We start from the raw sequence: 14118 nt of genomic DNA on the forward strand, positions 1-14118 counted from the left end.
TTAATTTATTTAAAATTAAGCAAATTTTATAGTACCTATTATTGAACAATTGTATTGGTCAAATAATTGTAATAGATGTTAGAATTATTTAACTCGAATCTCAATAACTGATTACTGTCACTGAAAATTTAAAAATTCTGAATTTAAAAATTCTGAATTAAAATTTCTGTATAGAAAAATAATTATTCTTTTTTTAAGAGTAGATGAGAAAAACATTTAACTTTCTGGTATCATATTAAATTTAATTTATTAAAATCAAGTTAATTTTATAGTATTTATTATTAAACAATTATATTAGTGATTTTTAGTTTTTTTTATTATTTGTTGTCCTCTAGCTGCTTCTGATTTTTTTTTCAGTTTCTTCTAGAGCCGGAAGTAATAGGCATCTTGCAAATGCCAACCCTGTCCTATAGGGTTGTTAGCAGGATTGGGGTTTTGGACGTCATAAATTGGTTTTGGACAGGGCATTAGTGTTTTATTATCTTAATGTGTCCAAAACCTTGAACATTGGTAAAAAGTAAAAATTCTATACGTGTAACCATTGTACACATAACAATTACACATATTAATAAATATTTGATACTTTTTATACAATTTGCTCTAACTTATTAAAGGAAAATATAATATAATAGAAAAATATTCATAAGTTTTGAAGCTCCAGAATTCAATGAACTACAAAAGTGAATACCTTATCCTTTAAACATGCTTCTAATACTGATAAATTATGATTTGACATAAGTGTAAATAATGCAATATTAAAAATAATAATAAAATTTTTTAATAAAACCCAAACTTGTCTTCATTGAGTTCCTTGTTCAAAAATTAATAGCTATTTTTTTTTAAAACTGTGACATAATTTGAGTGAATAGAAGTTGGACAGTTTAAACCGTGGACTAATCCATTCTGTCCTAAACCTTGCCAACTCTGGTTAGGAAAGTAATTTCATTTTTTCCGAACTGAGGACATAATTGTATTTTTTTAAAGCCAACTTCACACTTAAATCACATAATCATTATATATTTTGACAGCTGATACACCAAAATTTGATTGTGAAAAAAGTTGATTAATTTTAAGCAGCAGTTTTTGGTTCGTATCCTTTCAAATATGGAAAAAGAAAATCTGCATTTACAGCAAATTTTACTATTCAAAAAGGTAAAAATGCTGCTAAAGAAAGAAAAAATTCTTTGATGTGTATGGACAGACAGGACGTATTGATAGAAAGCCAGAGCCAAAACTGGTTATTATTTTATTTTATAACCGTTGTTGAACAGTCGACCCAGTTTTGGGTTTATGACCACTAAAATTCAACTTCATAGCCCTGTAATTTTGAAATCAACCCAGAAGACAAGGGAAGTCTTGGATCAAGTATTGGGAGAAATTCGCTTTTGTGGAGGACTTTTCGATGGAATTAGCCAGCATTTGTGTTACATAGTGAGGAAAACCTCCCTTGGTTAGCCTGACGAAAAGGGGATTTTGAGCCATGATCTGTCTACCACGGAGGATATTTTACGTCAGCACTGGGATCGGTGAGGAATTTGAATCAACCAGCCATCACCGCGATTAGAACCTGGTTCACCTCACTCGGAGATGAGCGATCTATCCTCTGAGAAACCATGGCTGGACCGAAATTTTTTGCAAAATTTTGAGCAGAGAATTTTTTATGTTAATGTTGAAACACATTCTGGAAGGCCACATAAAGCTAATGAAGACACAATAGAGGCATATAACTCGAATAACAATTCCTAAAATCGCTGTGAGAATAAATTTATCAAACCCGACAATTAATGACCATTTGATACGCCGAGATTTTGCTTCAAAGTTTGACAGATGAGCTCCTTATGCTTTTACAGAAAGAAATCTGCATCATCACGTTTTCTGTAATTTTACTTCTAAAGCAAGAAAATTATCCTTGTCGGCCATGTGGCCGAGAGGTCAGCGTGCCTGACTATTAAGCCAGTGGATGAGGGTTCGAATCCCAATCAGGGCATGGATGTTCCCTTCTCTGTGTGTTGTTCTCTGTTATGTGACGAGTGAATGTGGATTCACAGCTGCCCACTAGGTAACATTAAATGAGCAACACTTTCGGCATCTTCCGAAATGAAAGTTCAGAAAAAAAAACATCCTTCTTTTCAGGGGCATCATTGGTGGAAAGGATAGTCTGCAATAATGATAAACGCAAGAAATCATGGAGTAAGAAAGATGAACCGGTTTAAAGCATTTCAAAAGTATGATGAAAAAATTATACTATTGTATGGGATTTTAAAGGAATCTTATTATTATTATTTAGCTTAAACCAGACAAACCAGAGATCAATTTTGAAATGCACTGTCATCAGTTGAATGATTTTGTAAGATGGGATTTTTAAAGGAATCATTTTATTTTTAATTTCGCTTCAACTGGACGATCCAGAGATCAATTTTGAAATGCAGTATCAGCTGAATGATTCACTTAAACAGAAAAGGCCCGAAGTTATAAAATAAAATAGGGTGAAGTGTTTTAACAAGATAATAAGGGACCTCGCACAAGCCTAGGAAACTAACCAAAAGCTTTTACAGCTTGGACGGGATATGTTGCCAGATCCACTACGTTCTCCAGATCTGGCACCTTCTGATTATTTGTTTCAGTCATTAGAAAATGTTTCAGGTCGTGTAATCTTTATTTTAAATGAGGTTAAAAATCGTCTGGATCAGTTTTTTTTGTCAGCAAAGAACCAAAAATTTAAGAGTGAGGAGGAACAAAAATTTTATGACTGTGGAATCGTGCCACTGCCAAAAAGATGGTATAAGATATTGGACCAGAATGGACAATATATAATGCAATAAAATATTTATTCACTATTAGAAAATTGTGTATCATTTTAGTAATATAAGAATGAAACTACTTTCCAAGCAACCCATAATATGAAAAATTAAATAAAACGTATGAAAAGCATAATATCCCTTTCAGACATTCTAAAGCAGGGCTGCCACTCATATGTGTAAAAAAAAAATCCCTATGTTTTCCTTTTTCATATCATACACGATATATTAATAGGAAACACACTAACACTGCCTGACTATATTTAGTCCAGCTATACTAGTTTTAATTGCTAGAAAATCTTAAAGATATAAGGAGCAGCTTAACATACTTAAAACAAACAATGCTATAGTAAATAAAATAGTTTAGTATAGCTGAAATATCATCCTTTATTATCCCATAGATTGTGCTTTGAGTGGTTTACTTTTAAAAAACAAAAATAAGAAACAAAATTTCCTATACTTTCACAGTTTGGAAGGAAAAAGTTAAAATTCCTCCCATAATCCCTGTTATTTTAAGTGATTTTTAAATTTCCAATATTTTCCTATTCTCCCTGTGAAGTGGCAACCCTGTAAAGGAATTAATGGCAGCCAAATAATAGATTTGTTGAACCTGGGTAACAAATATCACAAGTCATGTTGCTACACCCAACGTGCGCTAAAACATTTTTGTCGGCTATCGCACAAACAATTTTTCTTGAATTTTTTAAACCATTAACATTACTTGCAAATAACAAATCTTTTTTTAGCCAAGCTCGCAAAGGACTATCAGATTTATACGGGAAAGTTGATCTCGAAGCTAGCTCTGGTTGAGGTTTATTGTTGCTCGATAAGTTTGAGATTGAAGAGCAGCTAGACTGGTGAGAAGATAAGCGTGAGCTTCTTCTCACTGAAATAAGATTTACAGATAAGTTATTTTCTTTGTCGGGCAGCACAGATGGTGCAGAAAGTGCATCAGAACTAAAACATGGATGTTTCGAAGGTCTCGAATCATCCTTCTGCAACGTTTGAGAAGAACACAAATTTTGTATTTCTACACAGCTTAGTCTCTTCAAACGCACAACAGGCAATGCCAAAATTTTGGGATCTTTGGAAATATCGTTAGGACATTCTAAATTTCCCGACAAATGAAAGTTGTGCTGTAAGTTCGAAAAGAGGGAGGAATTCACCCTTTGGTTTTTGAGAGATAATTTATGCGAACAAGACACGTTCTGGGACACGGAGTTCTGATACTGCACGTGGGTCAAAGACATGTCAGAGGTGCACGTCGACATGCCATCCAAATTCTCGTCAGTCGTGTGAAAACTACCGGGTGAGGAAGTGGCCCTCAACATGGTCCTGCTTGAATCATTCAAAGAACCACTATCGTGGGTCTTAACAGATGATGGAGATGACAATGGACTGTTAATATGGTTTACAGAACCACTATCACAGGTTACAAAACTGCAGAGTGAAGAGGTAACATCTGTTGGCTTGCCCAAAGGTATAGTACTAGCAAAACTATCAGTAGTAGGAGTATTGATATTGTTTGACAGCGAAAGACTACTGTTTGGAATATCTGCAATCCAATTACAAATTCTAGATGACCAATCATGCTCCGTTAAAGGCAGAGTTACAATAGAGGGTTGGGTGATAGCCTTACTGGATTTGGATGTCTGTGTTTTATCAAAAGTAGTTCGACTTGAAAGCGAAAGATCATCAATTGTTTCGGTAGTAGCTGAGCTCTCGCTGCAGAATTCCATGCTTTTTAAACAGTCAATCAAGTTGCTCTTGCATGGACTTTTTAACATGCCATCAAGCTCAGTTGAATGGCTAATATTCACATCTGAAATGGAGTGATAGGATTTACTTATATCCAACTCACTTTCGGCTGGTCGCTTTTGCTCAACATTCTGAGAAGAATGCAATCCATTTTCCATTGCGCCACTTTTAGGAGAGTCTACATCTGTAAATAAATTATCGTTCGGAGGGATTGTATTGTTCAGGGTTACACTATATCTTCTCTGAGCTTCTCTTAGCCTAGCCCTTAGGTCACACTGAGATAGCAATATATTGTGATGGGTGGTCACTGATAGTCTTTCCATTCCTACGACAAATTGGTCATAAGCAAGCTCAGCGGCGAATGCTTCGGATAAATGGGCAAACTTGATTACCCCTTCAGGGTGCGCGAAACCATCTTTGTCTTCAGCAACAAAAACAGACAAAACAGTTCCAAATGGAGAAAACAGATCTCTCAGGTATTGGGCTAGAACAGCAGGCTCTCTGCATCGATTCAGATCTGTGACATACAACAGCTGGTGCTGCGGCCTTCTGTCCCCTAACCTTAAAATTAGCTTCTCAAATAATTTAAAATCAAAAAGTAAATCTTGCACAATAGTTGCACAAACACAGCGTTTCATTACTTTAGTTTGAGACACTCGTTGCACGAGGCTTTTTGCGTCGTGGACATTTGCACACACCACAACGGCTCTTCGGCAATGAACACGATGAGAATCCACCATCATCCGCTTGTGAAGAATGCTTTTATCTGAAGCCAATCCCAGGTCTTCCCACAATTTTGTTTCAGGAGTAATATCATCTAGCAGTTCTATAAGAACATGTTTAGAAAAATCATATGTTTTAGATTGGTTGCTAAGAAGATCTCCTGCTTGTGGCTCATAGACCTTAATTCCATTTAATGGCAACAATGGTTCTTCCAATCTATAAAATAAAAAATGCAAGATTATGTAATTACTCACTACAACTAAGTCCTATCGGTACCTGTTTTGCACCAACTACTTTTGTCAGAGGTTTATGTATTTATAATATGTGGTTTGGCCCAAGCAAATTATTAGTTAAACCCCAAGTTAGTTCTTTTCTGTGATACATTATTAATTTATTATTTTCTGGCAAACCACAGCCTAGTTGCACCGAACAATGGTTTTGGTGCAGCACTACTGGTTCTTCCTCATATTTTCAACAGTCTATTAAAAATAATACTAGGTTTCTTAAACTTTTGCAGTCATAATTTATATGCTTATTATTATCATTCTACAATATTGTTTGCTGCTATGAAAGAAATTTTAATGGGAGTTATTTTTAATAAAGGATAATATAATGAAGTATATAAAGCTTTCTCTTTAGAAGTTATCAATTTATATTGTACTAATGCTAAGCCTAAAAGTATGATTTTAATAATTTCATATTAAGTAAATTTGAAAAATTGTTTTTAACTTTTTACATCCATTAATTAATAGATCATTTACAGTACAGACAGGAATGCATATAAGAAAATACTAGCAAATAATGATGGTTATAAAAAAGTTCAAATGACAAAAATATAAATGGTTATTTAAGCAAAATAGGCACATATATGAAAATTAATTAAGCATTCATAATAAATAAAGTAATTTTCAATGTAAACAATAACAAAAAATGAGCATTTAACACTATTTAATTATTTATGCTATAACATGCAAAGAATGAAATTCTAGTCTTGCAGTTTTCAGTTTTTATATCAAATGGGATAATGCATCAGCATGGATCAATTTCATACCAGGTCAATGTTTCACGGTTATTTTAAAATTTCGTGCAGCAAAAGCCCATCATTGCAAATGATTGAAGAGCTTATTGTAGTGAATCTACCACTACAAAAATACAATTCCAATTCACTAGTATACAAGACGCGTTAACTTCATTCTATGCTGGGATACCTTTTCATAGATAAAGGTTGAACTTGTTGACGCGACTAGCCCCACATTGGTGACCCAGGCACGATGTGTATACGCCTACCTTGACAGAAACTCCCACTTCAATTTGAACACGCCTATTAAGATGGATGGTCGACATTGAATAGTTGACTTGCTACTTGTGATTATGACCATTATGCACCTCATCGCGCTGTTGCTACTCAGTCTCGATCACGTTGGCCTGCATACACTCGACTGGTAATTCAAACCTTTTAAGATTCTACACTATATGGCAAATGTCTCTCTTTCAATGGTAGAGTATTTTTGATGGGCAGGAGTAAGTGTTTGGCTGCATACCTGCCAACATTGGAGAAATAAAATAAAAGAGATTTTACTAACTGACCCAATTTTGGGTTTACGACTACTGATGTTCAACTCCAAAGCCCTGTAATTTTGAACCAGGGTTGGCAAGGTTTAGGACAGAATGGATTAATCCACGGTTTAAAACCCTGGTTTAAACTGTCCAAAACCCTTTTACTCAAATTATGTCACAATTTTATCTGAACAATATTTAAAAGGTAAAATAAACATAGAACTAATAACCCTATAGATAATTAAATCTACAAGAGAATATTTGTTTATAAAAGTATAATGTTTTATTAATATTATTTGACTCTTCAATTTAAACATTAAACAAAGGAAGATTAATCAGTAATCAGGTCCTCTCATTCAATAGTACATAACTGAAGTTTGACCTTGCCATACAGGTTAAGCTATTAGGGACTAAGTGCATGGTTAGTCATAAACAAGTTTATTTATCTATAGTACTATTCAAGAATTTTTTTTATTTCATTCATGTTCGATTCTTTTAGCATAGTGGTGATACATCTCCAGTGTCAGTAACTGAAACTGATGTTACGCCCTTCAAAACTGTTAATACATTTGTCAGTTATTTTGCATTTCCAATTCAAACTAATATATTTCTATTTAAAAATTTTTTCTTTTAAATAGATGTCTTTTTTATCATCCTGTGATGCAGAAATTATAACATTTTTTTAAAAAAATATTGTGAAAAATAAAAGGTTAGTTTTTAAACAAATTTAGTATTTTTAAAAAAAAAATATTATTTCTTAATATTGCATTATTTATCCTTATGCAAAAACATTATTTGTAAGTGTTAAAAGCATATTTATATTTAAAGGATTAGGTATTCACTTTTGTTGTTCAATGAATTGTGGAGCTTCAAAAATTATAAACCTTTTTCTATTATATTATTTTCCTTTAATAACTTAAAGTAAATTGTATAAAAAATATCAAATATTTATTGATACATATAATTATAATGTGTGCAATGGTTACATCTATAGAATTTTTACCTTTTACCAAAGTTCAAGGTTTTGGACACTTTAAGACAGTTTTATACAGTTTAAGACAGTAAAACCCACGTTTCCTGTCCAAAACCAGTTTAGGACGTCCAAAACCCCAACCCTGTTTTGAACCCTATCCAGAAAACAAGGGAACTCCTGGACCAAGTATTGAGAGAAAGTTTGCTCTCGTGAAGGACTATTTAATGGAACTAACCCGCATTTGAGTTACATGGAGAGGAAAACCCGCCACGGTTAGGCCGACGACAAAGAGACTCTATCCTGTGATCCGTCTACCACTGAGGATATTTTATGGCAGCCCCATGGTCGGTGCAAGTTGGATGCGGAATTTGTATCGATCAGTCATCGCTGGGATTCAACCCTGGGTTCACCTCATTGGAAGGCAAATGCTCTATCGCTTGACAAGGATCTGTCTCGGCCAAATTTACTACCGTTTAGCGGTACCTTCATAAATTCAACTTTAGGAAAAACGGTAGCTTCACAAATACTTTTTCTTAAAATTTTATTATTGTATCCCATAGGAAAGGATAAATCGATATTTTTGTGTTGATTTCTTAATATAATTTTTAATTTTCACAAATTATGTCTAAATTTTCCCAAAATAGGTATCACTCAGAAAAACCCAGACAGACCCCTGCAAGAGCCATCACGGCTCGACTTAAACAATTAACACTCAGCATACTGCAGTCTTGCGGTAGCACCATCTGTTGAGGAATAAGAAAAGTATTTTTGCCATCAGCAGATATTTTATCACCAAATCTTTTTTTTTTTTTTTTTGTTAAAAGAAATTTCTTCGACAAATCACAGAAATTTGAGAATATACAGGTAAACAGGAGATAGTCGTAAAATACGTGAGTCTTTCTTAAAAAAAACAGCAAACTTGGCAGGTATGTGGCTGGCATATGCTACAGGGTGTATTTTGCCATCACACTTTTGTGATGGCAAAATACACTCTGCCACTTTTTTGATAAGCATGCAGTCGCACCAACCTGGGATTAATAGGAATGGATCACAAACGGCTTACCTGCTACGGGAGAGTAAAGATACAGAACTTCGATTAAAGCTTTATTTCAACACATTAAATGTTTTATCATAGATCTCTGTCCAAGGAATAGTGTCTGGTACCGTCTTCTTAGGTGAGTTCTGTTAAAGGAGTGCAGGACAAGAGAATCTAGGACTGGGCCCTATACACTTCTGAAATTCTTGCGTCGAAATAGAAGTGAAATTCGTTCCTTGATCGCTTGTAATATTATTGGGAATGCCAGTTCCTGAGAATACTGAGAGTAAAGCATAAGTAGCTCTAGCCGACAGTAATTTATTTCGGTGGAATCGCTTCCGGCCATCATGTATTCAGATCAACTAAACAAAGTATATATTTGTGGTCTTTGCTGGAAGGTAAGTCAGTTGGACCTATCATATCAATATTAACAGCCTGAAAAGGAAGTGCAGGACGAATTACAGGAGTTAAAAGTGAACTATTACTAATTTTCCTTAATTGACATCTTTACAGGTTTGGACAAACTTTGTGATATCTTTCACCAATAAAAGCTATATTTAATCTTCTCTTTAGTTTTCTTCACATAGAAAATCAAGCAATCAATTAAAATTACAGTATCATCATAAACAGCCATGCTTATTTAGTATTATGTTTTATGTATCTGGCAACAACTCTTTCGATTGATTCCAATTTTTGTTTTGCATTCAGTAAAAAATTAGGGGTCTGTCCAGGGCAAATTTACTACCAATTAACGGTTATCTTCACAAATTCATTGTCGATCAAACGGTACTTTCACAAATTCAACTTTAAGAAAAACAGTAGTTTCACAAAATACTTTTTTAAAAAAAGCAAATTTTAAAATTTTCCTCCATGCCTTTTAAAACTTTGTGGTACAATTGTCTTTTTTTTATTATGAGTTAGCAGTTGTAAATGATTGCATGCGATGAATTTATGCCTGAATATATAAATCTTTTTCTTTTTTTTATTACTAAAAATCTTCATCTTTATTTATACTTATAAATATTTAATTTTTACAACTACTAAGTATTAACCGAATACAATGTCCAAACTTGCCTGAGATAATTAATGTTAAAAATGTTCTTTTATCTCAATATGCTAAGAGCACCAAGTACTTTGTAAACTACTAATTAAAGTGATATTGTGTACATGTTATGCTGATTTTTTAATTTTCACACATTATTTCTAAATTAAAAAAAAAAAAACCTAGACAGACCTCTGGTAATGTTCTTACTTCTTTTCTTACATTTATTAAAATCCAAAATTTTTTAACATTCAATCAATTCTACAATAAAACTAACTGTTTAACAAGTTCATTTAGAGCTTTATCTTTATGACATATTAATCCATCGATAAAATTTCCAGTATTTTGTTCCGCCTCCATGCGAATTTTTTAAAAAGTAGAACAATTGTTTGGTTCCTTTAGTTTGAAATAATCCAAACATAACTTATAATCTTTACTAAAATTATTATTTAAATTTTTGGTTAAACCACTTTCACTAAATGAAATTTTTTTTCATTGGGATTGGTAGTAGAAAGCCCCATTCATCAAATGAAATATTTATTTATCTCAATGTTTATTTTCAACAAAACAAAAATTTTTGAATAGTACACTGTCAATTTAGAACAAATCCCAGAGATGTGCATTCTTTTAAAGTGTATTTTATTAAAAGATATAGGAAATAATAGATCAAGAAATTACATAATGTTCACTATTATATTATCACTCATTAATTCGAATATAGTTATAAATTATTTAAAGCTTGAAAAACAATAAAGAAAATTAATAAACAAAACATCCACAAATGCAAGACAAGTGTGTGCTTCGATTGCAAACAGAAAAGTGGAGGTTCAATTTTGATTGAAACCTATCCTGGAGTGGATTTAACTTAAGACCAGATCTATATCTTTACAATCGGGTTTTTCCTTAAACTTCATTTCTGCACTGCAACTTGGTTTAATTTTGTTGTTTAGACCAGGTTTAAAGTTTTGAGGATGCCATACTGTGGAAGAAAATTATTGTCCCACAAATTCTCCTTCATTACAAATTTAAATGAAAGTAAAAGTAAGTTCAGGCAAACTTAAGAATAAGTCATGAAGTTTCAATTGATGAAAAACTTCAAAGTATTAAAATGCAAAGAAATTATTAGAAAATAACTTCTCCGTTGCGTAATCATAAGTTATCATAGCATAATTTATTTTCATTTGTATATTTTAAAATTTTCTTTTCTGTATTTGAACCTCATGACATACTCTAAGTTTGTTTGAACTCACTTTTTCCTTCTTTTAAATGCTAAACTAGTAATGAAGGAAAATGAGATTTTGCGACAAAAATTTTCTTCCGCGGTATGGCATCCTCATAACTTCGTTCTGAGAATTTAACCAAGATATAAAAATAAGGAAGCTAGGTGTCAATTATAAAATGCCAACAAAATTTTTTTTCCTTTCTAAACAATAAAGATGAGTCATACAAATTATATTTTCAAATGTAAAACAAACAATATCTATCAAGTTTTTAAACTATTTTAGAACAAATGGTGCCATTAAGAAAAAAAATATCTTGAAATTAAAAATAAAATAAAAATGGTGTTTCTGCTTATTGTCAATACTGTCCTTTTTAGTAATTATTGACACCATACACAGAAGCAAATCTTAAAATAAGAAAGAGCTTTTCATTTAAATTATATGTTTACTCATAAAATTTTGTCTCATTTCAAGTATTGAAAAAATGTGACTTTCTTTTTTTTGCAGTGAAAAAGTAAATATTCATCATAAGAAAATTCTTCATATTCGTTCAAAATTCTAGATACGATATTTTTCGAAAAAAATATTGATTGAACTTTTAACTAAAGATTATTTAAATTGCAAGGGATATTTCCGTATTGTGATATGTTGCACCAACTACAATTGCCAAATAGATTTTAAACTTGCAAATTGAAGAAAAAGCAAAAAACATGTAGATGTTCACCCTGAGGTGGCTACGACTTAAACGTTTCGAGTTGGTCCCATTCTGTGATGCATTTTTTAGATTATCTCGGGCCGCTGACCAGAAGTTGCCAAGACTTAGCGATTATTCTGCCACAGATCAGGCAGGGTGCGTAGCCAGATTTTTCAACAAAAAATGAGCCTCTTTTAAGTACTTTTAAAGCACTTAAAAAATATTTTTAATCACTTTCCAAAAAAAAAATCCTAATTAGGATATATGCAGCAATAAAAACTATTTTTTTCTATTATCTAGAGTTCTTAATAGCATAAAATCAATAAAATTCAAAAACATTTTCAAAAACTGTACATAATCATGATAAAATAATTAGTTTCTGATAAATATTGCACAGAAAATTGTGAAAAATCATGCATTTTTGTAATTTAGAATCGACAATCAACATGGCTACAACAAAATCTCTTTTTAAAGGATAGAAAAGTACTTTTTACAAACCATGAACAAAAAAAGCACCTTTAAGAGCTTTTAAGAAACGTAAATAAAAAATAAGCACTTTTTAAAAACGTTAAGCACCCTGTCAGGATAGGGAAATCACATTGTTTCCCATTTTTAATTATTCCTAACTGAAGGAAAAAAATAACAAATAATATTTATTCACAATATCTTTAAAATGTATTTAAAAGAGGGGGCGATTTCCCATGCAAATACAATTGAAATTGTCTTTAAATTTTTTCAATCCTGGTCATCGCTTTTGGTATGGTCTTAATATAAACATTATCAGAATGAGATGAAATTTTTATTATTGTCATTAAAAACTCCAAGATACAGAGCCCAATCTAAGGGGAATCCTGTTTTACACTCTACAAATCAATGTTATAAAATAAAAAGAATATTTAAATTCATGATAACAAGAAAGTAAGCATTTGACAAAAGCAATACACTTTATGAAAGAGCATTTAGTAAGGCATTAATGTCTTATTCGACAAATAGTAAATTCTTACCAATGCTTACTTTTCCAAACTTATTAATATACAAACACAGTAATTTTAATTTAATTTAAATCAGTTAAAATAATAATAAATTATAAAATGAATCAAGAAATAAACAATTTCTTGAGAATACAACGAGTAATTAACATAATAATAAAAATGTTTACTTGTAATAAAACGCCATCTAAATTCGTACAATATAAAATAAATATTTCATAAACTATTTAAAACTTGACAAAATTAACTGGACTGAATACCGAACGATTTCCAAAACAATAAACTTGATTATTCTTGAATCTTGAATGAACAAGATCTCAGCGCGGACCACAGTTTGACCAATCGCGGTTTGAGAGAATAATAAAGTTTAATTTTAACTTCTAGCGCCATCTGTGTTCAGCTCTGCACGGCCAAAAATCCATGGAAGATTGACAGATCGACATAAAACAGGAAAAAATTTATAAAACTTCCGGGTATATCCCTCCGCTTATGTTATACTAACAAGCATAATATTCTAGGAAGTTATATGATTGTGATCTTTGTTCAAATTAACTCAAAATTTTATCATTCTTATGAGTTTTCTGCATTTTATAAATTCTAACAGGTCGTGAGCCTAAAACAAATTTAAGAAAATTAATATCGCAACATAAATAAAGAGTAAGATTTGTTACATTTTGGATGTTATCTCATATTCGGCTATAATTGTGTAAAATATAACCAGATGTAATTTTCTAGGTAGCATCATAGCATGCTTGTGGAGTCTTCCGTTATTTTCTTTGTTATTTTTTTCGTTGAAAGTAACGTGAAATATTGTAAACACTACATATCGAATTGCGCATTTTACATGCAGGCGTAGAAATCAATCGGGAGTGGTAACCCGAAAGTTTTACGACGAATTTTAACTCCTAGTGCCATATCTGCTTAGCTTTACATGGTCAACCATCCGTAGAACCATCCTTAAGGTTCCTAAAACAGGAAGAAATTTAGAAAACTTCAGGTGTATCCACTACTTATATTATGCTTACGAGGCAATGTGTGAACAGGCTAAATACTTTAAGCCGTTTTATTATTGGGACTTGTGCTAAAATTTAGGCATAATTTTGCCATTTAGAAGAATTTTCAATAATTTATAAATTCTAGCAAGTCGAGAGCCTGAAATAAATTTAATAAAATAAATTATCACAGCATAAACAAAGTGTAAGGTTAACTTTGCGGTGAGTTTTATCCCTAATTTTGCTACATTTGTGTAAAACAGCCCCGTTTGTAAGCTTTTAGGTAGCATTATAGCAAGATTGTGATATCTTCCGAATTGATTTGTTGCTTGTATC

General features: G+C 32.0%; 1 protein-coding gene across 2 annotated transcripts; it reads right to left on the bottom strand.

Annotated features, from left to right (window-relative positions):
- Positions 1–301: 301 nt before the first annotated feature.
- Positions 302–13134, bottom strand: LOC139424801 (uncharacterized). 2 transcript variants are annotated; one of them, XM_087158610.1, is made up of 3 exons: positions 12961–13134; positions 8873–9280; positions 302–5495 (listed from the first exon to the last, which is right to left on the bottom strand). In XM_087158610.1, exon 3 carries the CDS (start codon positions 5297–5299, stop codon positions 3377–3379), a length of 1923 nt encoding a protein of 640 aa, XP_087014736.1. In that variant the 5' UTR covers positions 5300–5495; positions 8873–9280; positions 12961–13134; the 3' UTR covers positions 302–3376. The 2 variants fall into 2 exon arrangements, with proteins under 2 accessions (XP_087014736.1, XP_015922541.3); XM_016067055.5 differs by lacking the exon at positions 8873–9280.
- Between the last annotated feature and the right edge of the window lie 984 nt (positions 13135–14118).

Source organism: Parasteatoda tepidariorum, chromosome 3, assembly GCF_982258835.1.
Source record: "Parasteatoda tepidariorum strain Cologne lab strain chromosome 3, Ptep-v5.0, whole genome shotgun sequence".
Taxonomy (NCBI): domain Eukaryota; kingdom Metazoa; phylum Arthropoda; class Arachnida; order Araneae; family Theridiidae; genus Parasteatoda; species Parasteatoda tepidariorum.